Genomic DNA, 24,089 nt, shown 5'->3' with positions numbered 1-24,089 from the left:
GACTTCAGAAAACGTTCCATGACAGATTTTCCGAGAAAAGAAAAAAGAGATAAGTGGGGCTTTTTTTCTTTGGGGGGGGGGGGGGGGTTGTTTGGTGGGTGGGGAATATAAGCATGCCTTGCCATCGTATAGGTTATAAAACATTAGCAGCACGTAGCCAGCATTTGGAGATGCCTTGTCAAGATTCCCCTACAGATTGAAAGAAATAAGAAAAAAAAAATATTAGGAAGATTGTGAATTCAGGGGTCTGAGTACACAGCTTGAAGAATGAGAACTGAACATATACCGGATGATTTACTCGTTGAAGCACACGAGACATGAACACAGCTAACGCATCAAGAGAAAATGGATTTGAATCCGTTCCTGCATTACTTAAGAGAAAACATATCAGATATCAAATAAGAAAGACATTTATGACCATTCAGAAATCAATTAAGCAAGTACACAGGCCAAATCACTCTTTCTCAAAGACATAGGAAGCACAAAATAATATTTTTATGTATTCAGAACAAATCTGAGGATGCATGAAAAAAAATTTAATGAGAATACGAAGCAAGGCCTTTATTGTGTCTTAAAGAAAAGAGTTAAGATAGAGGTTCACATTCCGTGAATTTAATCAACCCTGTCGATGAACAAATAATATAGATTTTAGAAGAATATATATGAACACATTTATTGTCAAGATGATTAAAATATTCTCTATTGTCAAGTCTATAAGCAAATAATATAAACAAGTCTATTGCCAAGAAGCCAAAATAATATGTTGTAGTTGTAGAAGAATAGCATGTAATATACAGCCAAAGGATGCACAATCAATGACTAGCAAATGAGAACACCAGGAATATTAACAGATTCGTGAGTAATAATTGATATAACCTTCTGAATCAGGTACAACTGGAACAGCAGAGGCATTGGTTCTGCGGCACATGTCTTCAATCTGCACAAGTAACCAGGATGTTGAAAATTCTCAGAAGAGAACAGCAGAGTCTGTTCTTTCCAACTTTTCTTGGAGGAAAGAACACAGAGTTAATAGGGGGAAACAGGAAGTCGATTTGCAATTGCATGTAACCATGGCATACTTACTACAGATTAAATGAACTACAATAATAAGAAAACAAAAGGGAAGAGAAAAAGGAACAACAACCAAAATTAGGTAGAATCCTGTCTATATTATCTAAACCTATTGCTTGAACAAAACTAATTTTGTTCCATGTCTGAACAAATATTTGCTAAGTTAGCGGGCTGCAAAAATAACAGGACAGGCCTGCATATCCAAATGGTAGAAATTTTTTTGCATTCCCTATATGTTTAAAACAAGAGTGGTGGCTTGTGCGCACAGGAGGGCATGAATAGGGGCTCAACAGATATCCCACCACTAGAACCTAGGGTTGGGGAAACAGCCCAATACATAGTCTGCAAACATGGGCCAAAGGCCCATAAATAGGACAGCTAAGGGCCATTTAACAGTAACCCTAGCACAAATGAGGAGAGAGGCTGTTGACACGGCAGTGAGCCTTCCAGAAGAGGAAGTTGTGAACGTCTGAAAGAACCTGCAAAAAGCGGGCGAAGACTAAGTAAAGGACCAAATTTACCATGGACCCACCCTCTCCTTCCCAAGGGACCACTCCTTAACAGTGCGTCTGGCTCTTGAGCACAGATCTTCAGAGAGGCTACAAAGAAAGACTGCATGGTGCCAGGTGCACCGATGGCGGCGGGTAGGCCTCATGCAGCGGCAAGATGGCATGCCAGCTACGAAGAAGGAGATTTGGCACCAAAAGAGCAAGGAAAAATCTAAAGACAAGGGAAGGAGAGGAAATGGAATGGAGAAAGGGTGCAGGATGGGGCTGACAACATGTGCACACAGTGCAGACAGTCTCACTAGGGACAAGGAAGAGAGACCTAAAGCTCATGGGTTTTTCATACCCTCTATAAAACAATGAGAATAGTGTACCAAAGAATTTAGTAGACTTTGTAAAACATAGATCTCTTTGGCAATCGAGACCTCACACAAGTCCGGTATGCAAATTCAATAACAACATTTGTCGGTCTTAAAGAATAATGAACCCATGATCTATTCACAGTTCACACCATTAATTGGGTTGCCAATGATGTCACTGCTTTGAGAAAAAAAAAGTAATTGATCATTCAATGAATCTGTGCAATTTATTGAGTAGGTGCCTTCAGGAAGATCAAGCGAGAAAAAACAACAACAATATGTTCAATCAAGTATAAGATACTCCAAACAACTCAACAGAGTTTGTTCCATTAGATTTGTCTTATAATTATATGCTCGAAACATTAGAATGAACTGGTAACCAACACACTTCAATCAACGCCCTAGTATAGGTTAATCAACACTCTTTTGACCATCCAAACGGATCCATTTCATCGTTTAAATAATAATCAAAGCCTATGGAACCACCCTTTTTTGTCTCATGTACATTACTTGAGAGATTCCATTCAAAATATAAAGTAAGCTCAAACGAACTCTTTCCATAGATATTAAAAAAAAAAAAAAAAAAAACAAAAAAAAAAAAGGCCTCTGTCCATAGATGTAACTCAAAGCCTGGCTGGAACATTCCCAAAATTTTGCAACATCATGATATTCCTTTCTCATTAGAATGGATTGGGATTTCTCCACTGGCCATAAAGCGTAATATTATACCATTTCAAGAACTAGTAAAACTATCAAGAGAAGGATCAATATTTAACATTGGAGAAGATCAAGATCCGATGCATATGTTTTGTTTATTCATCAAAGCAACACAAAAGGGTTTCTTGGTGGATCATGATATAAAGGTCGGCAAACAGTGAATTTACCTGTCTCCATACTTCTTCATTTGGTGCATTCTTGTCTGCAAGCATTATAGAGTATGGTTTTCTCTTGCATTCATCAGCAACCTTCGGCCAATATCTTCCTGTTTTACATAATTATGTTAATGTATTATTTATGTTACAACCGAGCCCATCAAACTATGCAAGCATCTCGACAATAGTGAAACCCAAGATATGAACCACAGTTCCAGCGTGTGACCAAGAATAACATATAGCTCTTGCCACTGATTCTCTGTTTAACTTCATACAGTTAATATGACTATTGCCAGATTGTCATGCAGAATGGATCCAGAGAAAGTTTCTATGTGCTGAATAAGGTCATCTTCCAGTCACAGAGATGTTTACCAACTGCAGGTACTCGGCAGTGTCAAATACTTTGAAGGAGTAGCTAAGCAAGGGCCCCCTATTCCATTTTAGTCAGACCATTAGCTCTATGCCTAAACCAAGATCAGTTTTTATTATACTGTCATGCCTTATATTTCAGTGTCTTTAGTATGCATTAAAAAGGTCACATGACAAGCACGAGACTTTTAACGAAGTTGGATGGTCAATATTTGTTCATTCAATGAAAGACCTCTTTTCTGTCTGTCCTTTTCAAATAAAGAACTACTGTCTTCTGGAGCAGTGGATTTGCCAACTCTACTGATCTTCTATGAAAGATGAAGAGTTATGATCTATGAATGATAGAGGCTAGTATAGATAGCCTCTTTTGAGTTTTTTGGCAAGTAATGTCTTTATACTCGAGGCATGAAGTGATGCAAATCAAGTACACAATAGGAAACACCCATCCAAATATAAAGAGAACAGTTCCTCTTTGGGCAGGTATGACACCTGCCCAAAGTGAAATGACACTTTGGAGACCAATAGTGAAATGACACCTCAGCTATGCTCATCATCTAGACTTAAACCTGGTCGCACCATAGCAAACAGCAAAAGAGCATAATCGACAGAAAATCCCTTCGACAAAATAAAAACCAAACACACCCCCACTGCACGCCGTGTGACCTCTGGTCCCGGTGGACGAGCTCCAGACGGTGAACGGCAAAATCATTTGTATCATTTTAGTTTCTGATAATTTCTTTTCATCTATTTCTCGCATATCCTCTCCTTTCCCAAATAGATTTTTCCATTCTGTTTCAAATGCACAAATTCCACAAACTTCAGCAATCTCTCTGTCTCTCAATCCCTGTTTTCGTTCCCAAGCACCCTTTTCTTTTTTCTCCTCTCTTCTTTCCCCCAAAATCTAATTCTTCAGATATTGCAAAAATAATTTCACAATCCTAAATAATTTCAGATATTAACACTGTATATGCAAAAATACATTGCAAAAATAACAAATATAAGTGTGTAGGAATATCTTGGTGAGAAATTGAAATAAAATCTACAAGGTTAACGGCGAATCAATGGTGAGAGTAAGAGACCAAATTGCAAATGTGAGAAGGGAGGGAAACACCCATAATTCTTGGTGCCATTTACAGCGCACATACCATTTTCTAAAAAGCCTATCTGGAGCAGCGGTCGAGGATGTAGAGGGAGAGGGTGGGCTAGGGTTTCGGTCCATGCCTTGGTATCCTTGCTTCAGCCAATGAAAAGGTCGGTAAAAATCCATCATATAATTAGCCGGCAAAAACTGTTTTAGAGAGGGGGGGGGGGGGGGGGGGGGGGGGGGGGGGGGGGGGGGGGGGGGGGGGGAGGACACAGAGCATCAGGGGGAAGAAGAAATGTTTTTTCCTCTAAACCGCATCACACAATAATTTGGGTGTCTGGTCCACGTGGCTTGTTTTAATTGGACTCTATTATTTAGGGGAAAACGGGCATATACTTGTGTGAAGTTTTTCTCTTAAGAGAATTAAACATAATAGTTCTTAACTCTAACACTGTCCTCTCAAAATCTTTGAGAGCCAGAGCATTACATTCCCGCCAAATACACATCAAGCACAATGGGACCATCCTCCAAATCTCTAAATTGCTATGGCCACAAGGGGACTTCGCTAAGCAGCCACCAAGTCTATCAGCAACTGGGACATGACCCTCTCAATCCTAAAGATACAAAATATTGGTACCCAAGATCTCTATCCACCTTTCAGTAAAGTTAGAGTGATCAATACTTTCTTCACCCCGCCTACTCGTACACCAGTTCACTACTACAAGATGTTTTTCTTCCACAAATTATTCCATGTCAATACCTTTCCTAAAGCTGCTAATTAAACAAAGAATGCTACCCTTAATGGTGCCTTATTTCTGCAAACATTCTTCCAAGGGCAAGGAGGGACCTGCTGGGAGAAGAGGCATGGTAGAAAGACTTGACCTTGAAGGTTTGTCATTGGAAGGAATCCAACAGATCTTATCAGCTCCACCTCCTCTCAATTTGAAAGAGTACAAAAAATTAAAGAACGATGAGATAATCATTTGATGCTCTAATAAATGTAATATTCCATTTGGGTCTTATTCTCATTTATCTGATAAAAGTTTTATTATTGATGCCTCCTTACAAAAGGAGAAGCTAAACAGTTAAACAGTGCCAGTAAAGTTTTCTTCAGGGGCTGATTACCGTGTCACATCGTGCCAGAATCTGATCATAGAACCATTGCTTGCCTCAAATCTAACATGACAAGATAAGTTCCCACATCCTCTCCTAATCTTTTCCAGCAAACTCACCCCAAAAGGCCCACTGACCCCATTTGAACACCCCACATACTACCATATTTGACTTATAACACCAATTTCCACAAACTCTCTCTCTCTCTCTCTCTCTCTCTCTCTCTCTCTCTCTATATATATATATATATATATATATAGCAAACACAAAACCACTTACCCCACAAAAATTTGTTCAAGCATAGCAGGTTTATAGCCCCCAAACCACCTGACGAAATCGAACAGCAAATCCCAGACCATTTAACTTAGAAAACTTAGAAGTTTCTCAAGACGATACGGTACAGTGATAGGCAGGGGGAAAAAGACAGTAGTAAGTGGACAAGTTGGAATAGTACTCCAAGTACTTCATAAGCAGAGAACACACCTTACATCTACAAATATGGGCCAATGCTTCGATTCTTTTTTTATTTATTTATCGGTCAATAAGATTTTATTGATCGTATGAATAGGCAAAAGCCCAAGTATACAGGTCATATACAAGAGCAACGCCTAAGAGTGATGTTCTAGTGATACAAGAAATTCATGGATGTTTATGCCATTAAAATCTATTACAATCGATCATTGGAACAAGGTGTTAAAAAAGAAGGTTCTAAGTTCATCCAATGACCGTTCTCGATCTTCAAACCTTTGCTCGTTCCTCTCCCTCCAAAGACAACACCATATGTAGATCAAAACCATCTTCCAAATTGAGGCAATCTGATAAGTGCCTTGGAGATCTCTCCATGAAGCTAGAAGGTCGATCACCCTTTTGGCATCACCTAGAAGATCGATGGATTCTCCACTCTTTTCACATAAACAACACCAATCCAAGACTATGATTTGCCGTTTCCTTAAGTTGTCAGTAGTGAGAATATGCTCGAAAGAAGCTGTCCATACAAAGAAGGATGCCTTTAAGGGAGCTTTTGTCTTCCAAATGCTCTTCCAAAGGAATGGATTTACATTACACTTAGAGATGTACTGGTAGAAGGAGCATATTGTGAACTTCCATTTCACCAAGGATTGCCAAAAGAGCTTGTCTTCACCTCCCCCCCACCTCATAAGAACAGAATGTATTAGATTGTAAACAGAAATTGCTTCAACTTCCCAATCATGGACAGCTCTAAGAAATGTGATATTGCATTGAGGGGTTAGATTGGACAAGGAGATCCGCAATCGAGGCTTCCTACATTCTTTCTATACCAAAGATGTCGAGATAAGCTTCCTTAAGTGCCCTGTCACCACACCATATGTCATGCTAGAATTTGATTCAAGACCTGTCACCCACCTCAGAATGAGTAAATCTAGAAAATTCAGTCCATCCACGTCGAATGTGCTTCCAGAGCCCCACCCCATAGGATCCACTCACCTCGGTCGAGCACCAACCTCCCCATGCTCTACCATACTTTTGAGTCTAAAATTGTTCTCACAAAGCTCCATGTTCTATGGGATACCTCCATAACCATTTGCCCAACAACGCCTTATTAAAAAGCTACAAATTGCGGATACCTAAACCTCCTTCAAAAATTGGGGAACAAACGGCGGCCCATTTTACCAGATATAATTTGTACACATCGTTCATCCCTCCCCATAGAAAATCCCACTGTATTTTCTCCATGCAGTGAGCCACCTTTGATGGAAGCGAAAATAAAGAGAGGAGATAAGTTGGTTTATTGGAGAGGGTACTTTTGATAAGTGTAACTCTGCCACCTTTAGATAAGTAGTAGCAAGTTTCCACTCCATCTTTTCTAGTACATCATTCCAAATGGATATCGATTTGTAATGAGCACCCAACAGGAGAGATATTTCATGGGTAGATGAGATATCTAACATCCCCAAATAGTAGCCATATCCACATTATGCACATACCCCACCGGAACAACCTCTGATTTGCCCAAGTTCACCTTCAAACCGAAAATGACTTCAAAGCATAGAAGGAGAGCCCTCAATGAATGGAGATGATCCTGGCTGGCCTTACAAAGTAACAGGGCATCATCAGCAAATGAGACATGACAACGTGTCAATTCATGGACATTTGACCATATGGTTCAACCCGAACCCGACCCATTAAGCTAAACGTGTCAAACTTTCAAACCCTAATCCGACTCATTTAAATAACGGGTCGTGTCGCGTCACCCATTTTGCCCCGTTTAATAATTAATTAGAAATAGGTCAACGCGACACGACTCATTTCAATCCGTTTCATGTAAATGGGTTGAACTAATACATAATTCATTTAATCTGTTCATGTAAATGGGTTGAACTAATACATAATTCATTTAATCTGGTTAACATAATTTCACATAAAAGTTAAAATCTATATTTATTGGTAGTCACTATCTAAAAAACAATAAGACTGCCTACTAATAAAAAATATCAATATTTTTCAAATTTTAACCTATAATAAAACCAATATTACAAACCCTACAATAATAAATATAAGCATAGGTCCAGAATTACAATCCTAACAATAAAAATATAAGTATTTTGAGAAATACTAATATTACAACTCAACAATAATAAAATTATAATTTTGAACAAAAATCTAAATTGGTTATTTCGGGTTGATTTTGGGTTAAGTGGGTTGACCTGTTTATTAATTGTGTTAACGGGTCGACCCGTTTTGACCCGAACCCATTTATATCGAACCCAAACCCGCTAATTTTGTGTCGTGTTCTTATTGGATTCACGAGTCATGTCACATATTGCCACCCTTATCGAGCACCACTTCACCCCGAAACACATCTCTCAAGCATATAGAGTAAGAAGCTCCAGTTGACTCGATTTGAGTCTACTATCATAGGCCAATTGACCTGATAAAGTATTATCAAGCTCCATCTAGTTTGCAAAGAAGCCCCGGCTCTCCCGACTTAAGTCTACTATCCAGACATTCGTTGGCAATAAGCACCGCATCGAGTATTTGCCTCCCCTTCACAAAGGCATTTTGAGGCCTTGATATTACTTTCTCCACCACCATGCTTAATCAGTTCGCCAAGACTTGTGAGATGATTTTATACATCTCACTCACCAAGCTAATAGGGTGATAACCCTTAACCTCAACCACCTTTGGTTTTTTTTTGGAATAAGAGCAATGAAAGTTGCATTGAGACTTTTTTCGAACCTTCCATTTTCATGGAATTCTTGAAAGACCCCCATGGAATCTTGAAAGACTTTTTTCAACAGGTTCAACCATGACTAACTCCAGTTTAGCCAAATTAAGTTCAGCTCCAACCGGGAATTGGATTAAAAGTAGAAAGGAAATTTATATGAAATAATGTGGTTTATGTTTTAAATATATAACTTATGAGATGAAGGCCCTAGTTCCTCCGTATCCATTTATCCCTCTTAGCTTTCTCTTGAGTGGGCAGATTGCAAACCCTATGCCTAATATCTCTCACAGTTCACTCCTCAGTCTCTCAGATCATTGTTTCCAACTCTCATGCTACTACTCTACTTGGAAAGCCAGTAAGTTGTCAGTTGTATCTTGTGTTGGCATTATCAAGTGTTTCACTGAAACTTGTAAAATGCAGTTCTCAAGGAACACCATTGCTCCTTCCTTCTACAAGATCTTATCAAAGACTCCAAGTAAAAAATAAAAAGAATCTTGACCGATAGAAGAAGCAATAACATGTCGTTTGAAGCTTGGGACATCATATCCTGCTAAAACCAAGATCAGTGAGTCATTCACCAAAAAGTTTGTACACCTTGATTTCAAATCACGTCACAAACCTTGTGAATTCTGAACAGTTCTTTCAATTACTCAAAGTAATGAATCATTCTCGAGAAATATATGCCTGTGATAATGATAAACCAACCAACCCATAGGTTTGGACTTTGGAGACTGGTTTGGCTTGGAAACCGGTTCAGCCAAAAAAGAAATATCCTAGTTTCAACTTCTACTGGGTCAGAAGTCTAAAAAGGAAATTGTTGAACAGTCAGGCAGCATTATCGCACCAAATTATCGCAGAGATCTGATAAAGCGGTGGTGAGTTATCACAAATTATGGTTCAGAGGTATGTTTGAGAATATGGTGGTAATATGGCGCTGTTTTTTTGTAAATTACCTTAATGCAAACTACAAAATATTTCTAACCTGCTCAACTGGTCAATAAACTTGATTTTTTTTTTTTTTTTTTTTTTTTTTTTTTTTTAAACAAATTTTATTGATTAAAGAATAGGCAAAGCCATATAGCAACAAACTGGATATTGATGAAGTGATATGATGAAAACACAAGTTACAAGTGAGAAAAATATAACCAGATTGCTGAACACGATTAGAGGCATTGCCAATTTGAAGACCCAACAAGATGGAGATTTTTTAAAATCTCCCACAGATACTTAACCCAAACTCAAAAGACATCAATTTGAAACATCTTCTGAAAGGTGTCATACCTTTGATAAGGTCACCCATGAGACTACTGATAGGCCGATCATCTCCAAATCCTCCTGGTGCATTTAGTAACTCCTTGCAAAGTGCAGACTTGGCACAACCAGGTATTCCTGCAATGGTAATGAAGATGTGGATCTCTGACAAATGCATAGAATCAATGTCCAAAGTTCCAATAGCAAAAAATGAAAACCTAGGCATGCAATACCATCAACAGTTCCAAGTCAGAAGCAATTATATATGGTAGAATGAAGATCCATCATAAAATATTCAGATGTATTAAAAGGAAGAACACACAAGAAATTGCTTCAAATAGGAGACACAAGTAAATAAAATACAAACCTGTTTCTTTCAGCATAAAGGTGGACAAAATAAAATACTCTGTACAAACCTGTATGTGTGTTCATGGCTTGATAGAAAGAGTGGACAGTGAACTTCCCTTTCTTGGAGTGACCCCAGAAAATCTTGTCATCAACTTCTCTCCTCATGCGAGTGGAATATATGAGATCATAAAACTCCGATATTGTGTCGACCTCCCAATCATGTGCATTTCTGAAAAAAGTGACATTCCATTGAGGAGCACCATTTGATGTAACCAACAGGTCCGCAATCGAGGCTTCTTTCATTCTTGCTATGCCATAGACTTCTAGATAAGCTTCCTTGAGTGGCCTATCACTACACCATATGTCATGCCAAAATTTTATTTTGAGTCCATCACCCACCTCAAACCAGGTGTTTCTAAAGTAGGCATCCCATCCTCTTCTTATGTGCTTACGGTGTTTCTAAAGTAGGCATCCCATCCTCTTCTTATGTGCTTACCTCATTTGAGCATCAACCTCCCCATGCTTCACTGTACTTTGAGTCTATGATGTTTCTCCACAAGGTCCCCCTATTCTTGATGGTATCTCCAGAACCATCTGCCCAACAAAGACTTGTTAAAAACCTATAAATTCTTGATACCTAGTCCTCCTTCTAATATGGGAGCTTACTCTGGCCTGTTTTACCAAGTGAAGCTTAAACTCATCGTACACCCCCCCCCCCCCCCCCCCAAAAAAAAAATAAATAAATAAATAAAACATCTCACTGAAGTTTCTCCATGCGTTGGCCCACCTTGGTAGGAAGCAAGATAGTGATAAGAAGTAAGTCGGCAAATTGGATAGAGTACTTTTAATTAAGTAACCCTACCCCTTTGGATAGTTACATCCTCTTCCAGCTAGCCAGTTTCCACTCCATTTTCTCTAATACATCATCCCAAATTGATTTCAATTTGAATGGTGCACCCAAGGGGATGCCAAGATATTTCATCAGCAAATGAGATATATTTCATCCCAAGATGGAAGCCAAGCCCTCCATATTAGCAACATCTCCCACTAGAACTACTTTTGATTTGGTCAAGTCACACCTTCAATCCCGAAGTAGCTTCAAAGCAAAGAAGAAGAGCCCTCCAAGCTTGGATATGATGATTTTTGGCCCCACAAAATATTAGGGTGTCATCAGCAAATAATAGGTGAGATATACTTGCCTCCCCCACTGAAATCCACTAAGGAACTCTTGAGATTGTCTTGCTAATGGCTTACATTACAAAAACAAATAGTAGCGGGGAAAGAGGGATCACCTTGTCTTAAACCCAATGAGCTTTTGAAGAATCTCATGGGGGTGCCATTCACCAAGATAGAGAAACAAGCTGTTGAGATGCAGTGAGTAATCAATGATCACCATTTCAAACCAAAGCCACAACACCCGAGCATGTAGAGCAAAAAGCTCCAATTGACCCGATCATAAGCCTTTTTTCCATGTCTAGTTTGCACAAAAGTCCCGACTTAAGTCTACTATCCAAACATTTGTTTGCGATAAGTACCGAGTCAAGAATTTGCCTTCCTCTAACAAAGGCATGTTGGAGCTTGGATATTAGCTTATCCATCACCAAGCTCAATTTGTTCGCCAACACCTTCAACATGATCTTGTACATCTCACTCACCAAGCTAATAGGTCGATAATCTTTTACCCTACCGCACTAGGTTTTTTGGGAATGAGAGCAATAAAAGTTGCATTGAGACTTTTTCAAACCTTCCATTTTCATGGAATTCATGAAAGACGCCGATGATGTCATCTTTGATCACTTCCCAACAAGTTTGAAAAAAAGTCATAAAGAAGCCACCCGGACTTGGAGCCTTATCACCCACCATACTTTTAGTTTTTACTGCCTTCCAGATCTCCACCTCTTTGAAGGGTTGCTAAAGCCGTGCAACTTGAGTGCATCAAAGGTAAGCCCTTCTAATGTCAGTCTACAAGAAAAGTCTTCTGAAAGCAATTGCTCATAGTCTACTTTACCTTCTTCTGAAAGCAATTGCTCATAGTACTTTACGATATGGTCCGTGATCGTTGGTTGATTTGAAGTAGCCACCCCATCCACCAATAGTGTCTCGATGGTATCGTTCCTCTATGAGAATTTGCCATCCGGTGGAAAATTTTGGTAGATTTCTCCCCCTCCTTCAACCATAAGGCTCTCGATTTTTGTCTAACATGAGAGGAAGGCCTTGTGGAAAGCTGTAGTGGACTCTAAAATCTAAATATAGTTGTGCTTGAGAAGAGTGATGTTCTGATGAGGTACTTCGACTACCTGGGGTGCAGTTATAGAAAACTATCATAAGGTTGGGGGTCTATTCTAATCATATTAGACTTAAGGTGGGTGATAGCTCTAAGATTAGATTTTGGCATGACTCAATAGTGTGGAGATGGTATGGTTTTTAATTCCGTTCCGTTCCATCCAGAACTGTCGGAATTTTCCATGGTGGAACAGTATTTGGTAGGGGTTGATAGTTTATTCTGTTTTGACCAAAAATTTTGCCATTTTAAATTGTTCCGAGTCATTTTGGTCAGATTTCAGTATTCTAGCCGAAATGCACATTTTGGTCTGAAATAAGAGCGATGGCAGTTTTGAAATTTTTATAAAAAACATAGACAAACCAGTGATTTTACCACCACCATCTTCCCCAGCCTGATACCCCTCTTCAGCTCTTCCTTTTCCAGTTCATATCAAATCCTAAAACTGCAAACCAACTGCCTACACCTTCCAGCCACTCATAGTCCAGCAAGTAGCCACTCCTCCATAGCTTTCCACCCACCCAGCAGTCCACCTCCACACTCTCTCTCTCTCTCTCTCTCTCTCTCTCTCTCTCACACACACACACACACATCTGCGTGTATAGACTTTACACCTAACAATTTCTACTATTTCTCAGCCATCCGCGGCCACACGTTGCCAGTTTACCCATCTGCCGCCCTCTACTACATCTCAGCATCACCTCTCGGTAGCTCATCAAATTTTAGAGCCAAGGTGAGGTCAGCCTGTCCCACTCAATTTATTTGGAGTTTGTAACTTTGTATGATTAATGTAATTTTTGTTATTAGGATCGATCACCTTTTTTTTTTATCGGTAAATCACAAAAATAGATAAAGGGCCAAGTATACAGGGGGATTGATCATTGATTTCAGTTGTGATGGAATTTAGACTTTAGGATGAATTTTGATTTTGGGATTACATTTGGTGTTGATGGTTTCAGTTGTGATAAATTTTTGTTATTGGTATTGATAATTGATTTCAGTTGTGATGGATCTTAGACTGTACGACCGATTTTGATGGTTTCGGTGCAGCCTTATAGAATGGCTTTTTTACACCTTCAATTAGATTGAAACGTACTTGTGAGTTGACCTAATCACCAAGATAAAGTCATTAAGGACTAGACCAATAGCATTAACATTGTAGGGGCTCTTGGATCTTTTGTATTATGTTTGATTTTCCATGATTTAAAAAAATTTCAAATAAATGGTAATTTTTTTTTTTTGTACTATACGCATACATAATTATATGTAAAGGTTATGTTGAAAAGGTACACTAGTATGTACTAGTACCAAAATATTCTGTTTCAATACTTAAATCCGAATGGAATTCAAAACTTTGGCAGACAGAGCCCTCAACGAGGCTTTCTCATAGATGTATAATATTGCTTGTGTGCAAGAGACTTCAATGCCTGATCTATTATATTTATCCAATGGCTCCTCTTAGTGAAATCTCATTTTTTTTCTAGAGTGGCACATCACTAGAAAAAAATGGTGTCTTCACAAAGTATTGATGTCTTGTACTCTACCGATTATGTCATGAAGGCATAAACAAGACCCTTTGGACCCCTTCCAAGAAAAGGAAATTCACTAACTTTTTAAATCAAGTCCTTGTACCTCGGGACAATAACCCTTTTCCTTGGAGGAGTATTTGACGAGCTAAGGCGTCCCTAAGTGCAGTTTTCTTCGCTTGGACAGCCTCCTTATGGAAGATCCTCACCATGTATATCCTAAGAAAATGTCATATCAATGTAATTATTGATTGTTACTGTATGTGCAAAAGAAACGAAAAATCTGTAGACCACATTTTACTCCATTTTGAGTTTACCAAAGCCTTGTGGAACGATTTCTTTGGTAGAACTGGGTTGGCATTGGTTATGCTCAGTAGGAAAGTACATCTCTTTGCAAATTGGAGAGGGTTATATGACAACACGAAAATGATAGTGTGGAAGATGATCCCAATCTGCCAAGTGTAGTGTATTTGGAGCGGAAGGAATAACAAAAAATTTTAGGACCACAAGCAAACAATGGAAGGATTCAAAATTTATTTCTTCAATACCCTATTTCTTTGGGCAGCCACTATAGATTTTATTGGGCTGAGTTTTTATAACTTTCTTGTACGTTTTTCTATTTCTAATTAGGTGTTTCTCTTCTATACGTCCCATGTACTTGGCTTATTTCTTTTGTGTTGCTCAATAAAATATTGGATTACTTGTACGAATTTTTTTTTTTTTTTTATCGGTACTTGTACGAAAATTATGTAAGCCATTTAGCTTTTATTGTAATATTCCCAAAGCTCATTTTTTCTCATAACTCCCGACTTTGTTATCACAATATACGACTCTCCTGGGAACAAAAAACACAGTCCAATGAATTGAAAAGATATAAATAACTCCTTCTAAATCAGGAAAATAACTTTTAGATCATATCTCTCTTCTTGAATAAGTTAGCAAAGCTATTTAATACTCCCTCAAAGACAGAAATTAGAGAGAGAGAGAGGCTTAGGCCAGTTGCAGATATTGTTACCTGGAAAGAATATGATCAACCCCTCTTTCTTGGGAACAGTATCCTTTACTGAAGGACTGGGGCTTGATGGTGTTACCTCCCGCTCCATCTGAAGATCACCCTCTTCATCCACACCTCCGTCAACAATGGCCAAGAAGTCTTCCGTCCTTACCAAGTTACCAGCAGAACCTATCAAAGCCTGATTCTGTGGATTGCGTTTAGCATACTGTTCAAGAAAAGGCTCAGCTTCACTAAGGTATATGGATTGCGACAGCTGTTTGTGCCCATACTTCCTTCGTATAAACACAGCCCTGAATGTGAAAGGAAAGAAAAATATTCAACTTGCTGAACTGCACAAACCCAATTCCGAAAGGAATCTAAGTAAGAAAAATAGTAAGGGCACACAAAGAAGGAAACAAGCCTTACCATTCATCAAGCATCTTACTGAGCTCCCTCTGCTTTCCTGCTGACGTGCCCCATGTCTTCATTTGCCTAGAATGTTTTTTTAAGGGATAAATTGTTAACCAAAAATGCCTACTTAGAGAACAGCCAAATATTACAGCTTTTAAGACCAACGCAACAATTACAATAGATTATAATGTCAACAAACACATATACCTCGCGATGTTATCAAGAACTGTCCAAACACCATTGATGAATTACAACAAAAGAGTAGCAGCAAACCATCAGGTAAACAATACTGATCATTTTACATGTTATTTAAGTACAATGGTAAAATCTGATATTAATTGAGGAAATACAGACATGAAATTCAAAACTACCGATGAGGGGGAAAATCTGCCATAACAAAAGTCCTACATGGAAAATAACTGATGAAGCTTGCAAAAAAACATCTGTTAGTGTATGGTTATGCTCCACCATAATGAAAACCAAAAATGGCCACAACATCAGATTGTGAACAGAGATCTATGAGTATTTAAACATGGAGCACTTCCACGAAATAAATACAGAGTTATTCAATGAGGATCACAGCAGGATCTTTTAGTCCTATCATCAAGCTTCTGAGAATTTAATGAAACTCAAAAAGAACACTTAATGTTAGTCATATAGTTCCTTTAGGTCATTCAATCTCCAGATTATGATAAAATGTAGGCGGTCTAACAAGGAATCAATAGGCCTTGTCCTTTAAATGTCTCATTTCAGATTTCAAATATATCTGGCACTCAAAGCTTGCACAGAACCTTACCTCAAGTAGTAGGCCCTGTAAGCAGCTGGACCTTCTTTAAAAAGAATTGACAAGCCATTACGTATCAAAAAAGTTCTCAACTGCCAGGAAAAAATTAGAGCAAGATGAGTATGCATGCTTTTTGTACATCACATAAGAATTCCAAAAGGGGAGAAGCATCAAAAATTAAAAAAACAAGGAGTAACTTTTTATACAGGAGCAATTGAACTCCCCAGATCTGGCATCAATTGGAGTTAGATTCTGCCAGGAGTATCTAAAGGGCCCTTCTTTCTAATCATCTCTCACCTATAATGAATTCCCACCTAGATTTTTTAAGTTAGAACTTATTAATGACCAAAAAGGATTTTTTTTTTAAGTTAGAACGTATTAATGAAAAAAAGGCACTACCCAAGTACACAAAGAATATACGAGAGATTCTACTAACCAAAATATGTAAAAAGAGGTTCTTGAAATGGACTAACCCCACTTGTAGAAAACTTAAACTCAGTTTCAATCGTGGTAGTTTCAGAAACCGATACTAAGTGGGCATAGAGGTGAGGTGATTAGAAATGCAGAAGGGAAGTTTTTAGCAGGTATCCCAAATCATTAAGAAGAGGGTACAAACACCATGGTGGAGGTAAAAGCAATTCTAGGTGGGTTGCAACTATGTATGCAATTGAATTTCATGAATCGGGAGCTTGAATCAGTTTCATGGGTGGTAGTTAAGGCTGAAAGGTCTGGTCGAGTTCACCAAGTCTTGGAAAATTGTATTTCTCTTAAGATTCAAAGATGTGTTTTCCTTTTTGTTATATGACAATATGAGAACTCAACATCTGTTACTTTCTAATCCTTGTGTTCAGTAAGAATGATAGAATTATTATTTTCCTTTTTTGAATATGGAATTCTTTTCTGTACTTGGTTGAATAGAAAAATTTAGAAGAAAAATGAATATTTTGTATTTGATTTGGGACTCACAATACTACCATTATCATGACCATATAATTTAAGGTTATTTATCTTATTTGTAAATAAGGATATTTGAGTAAAATCGGTTCTGCTTTTTACCAATTCAATTTGTATCAACTGAATCAGTTTGATTTGAACAGTTTTTTCGAGCCATGGTGTCCACTAGCTAGAGGAGTTACTAAAGATTATTTTGCATATCATAACATACCAACGGAAGCAAAGGGTTTCTTGATCATGGACAAAGCTGGACTTCCAGTTATAGTTGTAAATGATTATGCCCAGATTTTGCTCAGAAATGCTGTTTGCAACTTCAGTTTTGTAGTTTCAATTTCTCAATTGCAAGTGGCAATTACAGTACATGAAGTCCCCCTGGTTTGTTTTTTTGTTTTAGTTGAAGGGAGTTGTACGTTTCTTAATTTTTAGCAGTTGATTTTAATTTCATTTTTTACACCTTGCTTGTGGCCTTTTTGTTTTTTTCTGTCTTTGTAACCACCAAGGTGTTTGGATTTGTAATCATGGCATTTCTCAAACAAAAGTGAGGGCTTTTGGGGAATGTTTGGATGCAAAACATTGAGTGGTTTTTGTGAAAATGTAGGTCCGAGTTTTAAAATATATTTAAATAATGAATTTTCGAAATTTCATAATCATAATTTAAAAAAAAAAATGGGGCAGCCGCAGAATCACTGCTGCCACAGGGTTACCTGCTGCACCCAATCTGAGCCGCCCACAGGGGTGGCCACCATCAGCCACACCCCATGGGTTGTAAAATATCGGGTGGCCGATGGTGGCCACCCCCTTGGGTTGCTCAATTTGAGCCACCCACAAGGGAGGCTATTGTCGCCGCCCTGTGGGTGGCCACCCGAGATTTGGTACCCACAGGGGTGGCTGCGATTTTGTAGCTGCCCCTCTCTTTTTTTTTTTAATCGAGGTGTTTTCATAATAAAATTAATATATTTTTTTATGAAAAAGTAAAATATGTTAATACAGAGATTTTGTATGTCGGTGAAGAAGTTCAGGAAAAGTTTTTGTTGCAGATAAAAACTACTGTAGATGAACATTACCTCTACCCAAACACGGGCTTAAAGGAATAATGGGGTACCGTTCTCTTAAGAAAAATAAAAGGTAAAAATTTAAGAAAAGCTTGAAAACTAAAATTAGTAAAACACAAATGTGCCGCCAACATAGATATCATACCAAGCATTCCGAAAAACAAGAGTTAATATATTAAATAAACTCTACTTATCAAGGAAAAGAATATTAAAATAGATTCATGTCAAACAAGTGTCACAAATTCCTCAGCATAAATTTGAAGACTTAGAAAGGCATAAAGCAAATTATGCCAACAAGGTAAAAAACTAGAACGCTAGCAACCTTGCAATGCAAAACGTCTCCCACTGATTCTCCACTCTTCTTGCATATGGAACAATGATTAGCCACCACTACACCCGACTTCCTCAAATTATTCAAGGTAAGAATTTTTCCTAAAGCCCTTGTTCAAGGGAAAAAGCAACTCCAGGGGAGGCTTTGTTTTTCCAAACGATCTACCATGGGAAATGAGTCCTTCCTTGAACATACAGCACATTTAAAATGATATTACTTTGAAAACTCCTTTCTTTGGCCCTAAACCAATGTCTTCGCCATAAGTCCACAAATACAACCAATCAAAGAATGTTCAGAAGAGGCCCACCTCCCAATCATTAGCCTCCTTGACAAAACATACATTCCATTGAGTAGAGCCATGCAACATGACAATGATCTACCACATAAGTATCCTTTTTACAAGCGATTTGAATAACTCCGGGAAGATGTTTCTCAAGGACTGATCCCACACCACACATCATGCCAAAAGCAGATCTTGGACCCTTCACCCATCAGAAATCTAGTGAGGAAAAAAAACCCAACTACTTCTAATATTCTTCTAGAAAAAACACCAAAATTTGAACACCAACCACCCCAAAGCTTCCATACTTTGTATCCATCAGCACCGTCAGAGGCTCTCTCTTTCTTAGGAATGATGCCATAACCCAAGAGAGCTCAGTTAAAGAGAATTAAGTTTTTCACTCCTACCTTCCTTCTACAACTAGCAAACACACCTTGGGCCACTTCAAAATACGGAACTTATATTCCTCCCGTATAAAAAATCTCTTCATAGTTTCTCAAGTCTGTATGGTGAATGCTATATGCAATGGAGTGACTCAGAAGATTGAGACAAGGTTGGCAAGTTGGAAGAGGTTTTGCTTGTCAGAGGGAGGAAGAATCACATAAATCAAGATATTCTTTCTAATCTTCCTACAAAACTTTCTATCCTTATTTCCAATGCCTGCAGGTGTAGCTAACTGGATTATTGGTGCGGTGATACAGCCCTCAAGAGGATTTGCTTGTCAGAGGGAGGAAGGGTCAGATTCTGGCATGATTCTTGGTGCGGTGATTCAGCCCTCAAGACCATGTGCCCTACCTTTTTCTGGATTGCTTGTGATCAGGAGGCATCGGGCGCAGATCTTTTGGACAGCTCTAGCAATTCTACAAGGAATATTAGCTTTCTGAGAGCTGCTCAGGATTGGGAAATTAGAGCTATTTCCAATCTTTTCAGCTTGGTGTAAGCTTCAAGCATTGGTAGTGTCAAGGTGGATAGGATGGTTTGGAAGCATTATGGGAATAAGAAGTTTAATGTTCCGATCCCTTTACAAGGTAATGTCATGTTATAACCATAATCCTTTTCCTTGGAAGTGCATATGGAGGAGTAAGGTGCCTTATAAGGTTTCTTTCTTTGGTTGGACTGCCTCCCTCCAAAAAATCTTGACCATGGACAACCTGAGGAAGCATGGACTCTTTGTTTTGGATTGGTTCTCTATGTGTAAAAGAAGTGGTGAATCTATGGATCATTTATTACTTCATTGTGAGATGGCAAGGGTGCAATGGGATGATATTCTTAGTAGGACTGGATTTGCATAGGTGATGTATAGGAGGGTGGTGGACCTTCTTGCTTGTTGGAGAAGACTTCTAGGCAATCCACATATTGCTTTTGTGTGGAGTATGATTGCTTTATGTCTCATATAGTTCATTTGGCTTGAAAGGAATGGACGAAGCTTTAAAGACAAAGAACACTCTTTGAATGATCTCATATGTGTTTTTTTCCAAACCTAATTTCTTTGGGCTTTTTCTATTGTATTTAATGGGGCTAGTTTTCATGAGTTGCTTGCATCCTTCTTTAGCTACTAATAACTTGTAACTGGGTGTTCTTTTTTGTATATTCTTGTGTGATTGGGCCATGCCTATTTACTTGTTTTAATAAAAATTTCATTTTACTCATAAACCAAGAAAAACGTTTCTCAAGCCTATTGGCAACTACCACAGAAAGTGGAAACAAAGACATTTAGTGGGTGGGATAATTTGACAGTGCACTTTTGATCAACATGTTTCTACCACCCTTGGATAAATACAACCATTTCAAGCCAACAGCTTTCTCAATAATACCATCCCAAATGGCTTTGGCTTTGAAGGCAGCTCCCAAGGGAAGTCCAAATTAAATCATGGGCAGGGTAGAGATCCTACATCCAAGGATCTCAGCCAAACTGGTTACATTCTCAACTCTACAAACTGGAATCAATTACAACTTGGCCAGGTTCACCTTCAACCTAGGTATTGCTTCAATGCACAGGATTAAGCAACACAAATGATAACAATGGTTATGGTTGGCCTCACAAAACTTATGTGTCATCTCTAAACAATGAATGAGAGATGTTGATCCTTGTTCCACTCTTGGTGCCCACCGTAAAGCCAGATAAGAGACCACTATGCACCATAGCAGAAATAATCATTCGCAAAGCGTTCATAACAATAACAAAAAGCATAGGGAATAAAGTGTTAGGAATGATATGAGAACAGATAAAACAAAAGTAAAATCAATCACACATGACACAACGTTTACATGGTTCGGCAGCATGCCTACGTCCACGAAACTGCAGAGGATTTTATTTTAGTTGATAATCAAAGATACAGTGTAGCAGCCAAGGGTTTAATACAATACTATAAACCCTATTCAGAGCCAAAACAGATCAATGAAAATACACCAAAAAACCACAACAGATCCTTGTCAGGTCGGGTCATCATCCAGGCTGCCACAAACAGAACCAGGCTCCACACAAAGAAGCTCAATGTAAAGGGTCTCCTTTGCGTAAACCTCGAGTACTTCAAAAGAAACCCATAGGGCATCGTTCACCAACACCGAAAAATGGATTGTTGAGATCCAGATGCACTAAGTGGTCCAAGCACACTATTTCTATCCAAATCTGCATCTTTCCAACCAATCGATCAAGAATCCCAAGTACACGTGATTGTAGGCCTTCTCAATATCCAATGTATTTGCCAGAACTTGGCCATAATTTTGTAAACACTACCCACCAGGCTAATAGCCTTGAAATCCTTGATACCCATTGACCCTAGCTGTTTTGGAATGAAATGGATGTAGCTTCTTAAAATTTTCTTTCAAATAAAACTCATAAAGCAACTTTATAACATCTTCCCTCAAAGCATTCCAAAAAGTTTGAAAAAAAGCCATGGAATATCCAGTCTAGGTGTCGTATCTCCATTAAGCCCTTTCACTACCTCCCATACCTCTCTCTCCTCTAAAATTATTCCCAACCATAGAGCATCAGCCTTCTCAAACTCTCTTCCTCCCACAATGATCTATCTTTCTCAATCATTTCAAGGCCTATTAACTCAACAGAGAGAACATTATTCTCTTTTCCACACTCATAATTCACCTTTCAAAGCTTTGAGTTTTTGTGCCAAAACAAAATTTCAAGATCCTTGAATACAGTTAAGAGTCCCACCATCACTTGACTTTTCCCACAAAGCCCTATGTTTTTAGGACTTGGAAAATGGAATATCTTTTACCACCCTAAATATTCCCACAATCCAAAAGAATAGGGATATAATAAAAGCAAAGTCTAACCAACCTCTTCTGACACACACTAGGAAAGTGTACTTCCCACAGAATTTGAAAAAAATGATCCAATCTAGACAAAGTAGGAAGTTCCCAATTACTAGACCTTGTGAAAGCTCATCCCACCATCGACATATCAATAAGGTTTTGTTCAAATGTAAGATATGAAGATTCTGACATAGGTGGACAAATGCAAGCTGCACCTGATTTTACACAAGGAAAATGGCTGACATTAAAATTTCCCTGATACCCCAAGGCATGGTCCACCAGCTCATAAGACCGCCAATTCATGCCAAAGAAGCATCCAAGCATGGTCACGATAGGCCTAGAGACTCCTGCAAAAGTCCACTCAAACATGTCTTCTACATTCCAAAAAGAACATGAAATAGTCACATTCACACTCATTACTATCATTCTTCTATCACCACTTAACAAAATACCACTCAAAGTCCTTTCTAATCGAAGCAACACCAATCTAGATGTTGACCACTCCATAAAATGCACACAGTACTTCAGAACGTGTTTCAACTTCATTTCTTGGAGCCAAATAGTATCAAATCTCCAAGCTCTTAGCAAATTCCCAACAAGGAAGCACTTACCCTTTTCAATTAAGCCCCTAACAATATCCATGAAAAAAGCTGGACCTTCATTAAAATACTTTCGAGCCCTTCCCCTTATCACTGCCAGTCTACCACGACTTGAGCTACCATTTCTAAATTCATAGTTAATGGAGCATGTCAATATTTCAACTCCCTTAACCTTCTAGAATCTGGTTTGAGGCCAACAGGACATGTCTGTCATGTTTCCACTGGCTCAATGGCTACAAACAAGGCAGTAAGTTCCTCATCAAACTCATCACCTGGAACTCCCACTAATTGATAAAACATTCGGACTTTTTGCAAACTCCAATCAAAAGTTCCTGAGAGCCCATTAGCCAAAGGCAGACACATAGCCAAAGGCTCACAACACATTCGGTCCTCTTGAATGCCTGTAGTCATCGACAAAGAGCTTGATTCCCCAAGTATGTACCTTTGGAGACAAATCAGTAATCTTCCCCCTGCTTGGGCTACCCCACACCCCCTAATTCATAGAAGATAAAAGTGGAAGAGAGGTATCAAATTCCCCGACCCTGAGTTGTAATAAAAACCAAATTCAAAAATTTGGCCCCTAGTTGGTTCATAACCCCTGACCAAAACCCAATTGATTCTGAGCTCAACCCGAGAGCTATCACCTGTACCGCCCTTTTCTATGGGCTGCCCGAAGATAGCTGCCTACAGGAACCAACACCCAAAGAAACCCCTTATTTATTCTTTTCGGCACTCTCTATACACAAAAGAGATGAAAAAAAACTCTACTCTACAAATGTCTCAAAGCCACCAACGGTTTTACTCCAACTGGAAATTTAGAACTTTTGTATTTGTCGTTATGGCTCCACCACCAACACCTACCAACCCATTAAATTTGGTACCCAGATTACCCCCTGTGATGAATTGGATGTGTTAAGCTCAAACTCTACCTTGAGAGAGTCTACATATGACGGCACTCCCACCTTCCTTGAACCAGTTGTATTCCGATCCACCTTGTTGTTTCTTCCCTTACAGCCATTGAAACACCACCCGAAGACTTGGGATGCGGCTGCGAACAATACCCATCCCCAAGAAAAGATTGGAAAACAAGCAATGAGTTCAGCACAGAAACCAGTCTACCCTTTGCCATCTCTACCTTACAATATAACCAAAACCCCCCCTTCAACTTCCTCCACATACTCTAAAAGGGCCAAAAATCGATCATGTCTATTAGCACAACGTTGGAGAAGAAATGCTTTGTTCCCCACCTGTAACATCTTCAGACTCCCTACAGTCTGCTCACTGTAACCCTACCACAAATGCAACCTGCCACTGTACACTGATTACAAGAGACATCAAGCGACAAGCACCCCTGCTATTTTCTATAAGGTGAACCACAGATAATACGATCTCTGCCTCCATCTTGAATAGCTTTGTGACAATGAAA

The 24,089-nt window shown here is 38.8% G+C and overlaps 1 protein-coding gene across 1 annotated transcript in view; it reads right to left on the bottom strand.

Annotated features, from left to right (window-relative positions):
* Nucleotides 1–24,089, bottom strand: part of LOC121238769 (tRNA ligase 1) — a 51,755-nt gene that overhangs the window by 3,589 nt on the left and 24,077 nt on the right. The window contains exons 15-22 of the mRNA XM_041135792.1: nt 16,187–16,266; nt 15,406–15,471; nt 15,001–15,290; nt 9,861–9,968; nt 2,821–2,918; nt 877–937; nt 287–363; nt 118–189 (exon numbers count right to left, since the gene is read on the bottom strand). Of these exons, the coding sequence (XP_040991726.1) occupies nt 118–189; nt 287–363; nt 877–937; nt 2,821–2,918; nt 9,861–9,968; nt 15,001–15,290; nt 15,406–15,471; nt 16,187–16,266 (852 nt within the window). The remainder of the gene's footprint in view (nt 1–117; nt 190–286; nt 364–876; nt 938–2,820; nt 2,919–9,860; nt 9,969–15,000; nt 15,291–15,405; nt 15,472–16,186; nt 16,267–24,089) is intronic.

The sequence above is a fragment of the Juglans microcarpa x Juglans regia genome, chromosome 7D (genome assembly GCF_004785595.1).
Source record: "Juglans microcarpa x Juglans regia isolate MS1-56 chromosome 7D, Jm3101_v1.0, whole genome shotgun sequence".
Classification (NCBI taxonomy): Eukaryota; Viridiplantae; Streptophyta; class Magnoliopsida; order Fagales; family Juglandaceae; genus Juglans; species Juglans microcarpa x Juglans regia.
This window is presented reverse-complemented; position numbering and strand designations above follow the sequence as displayed.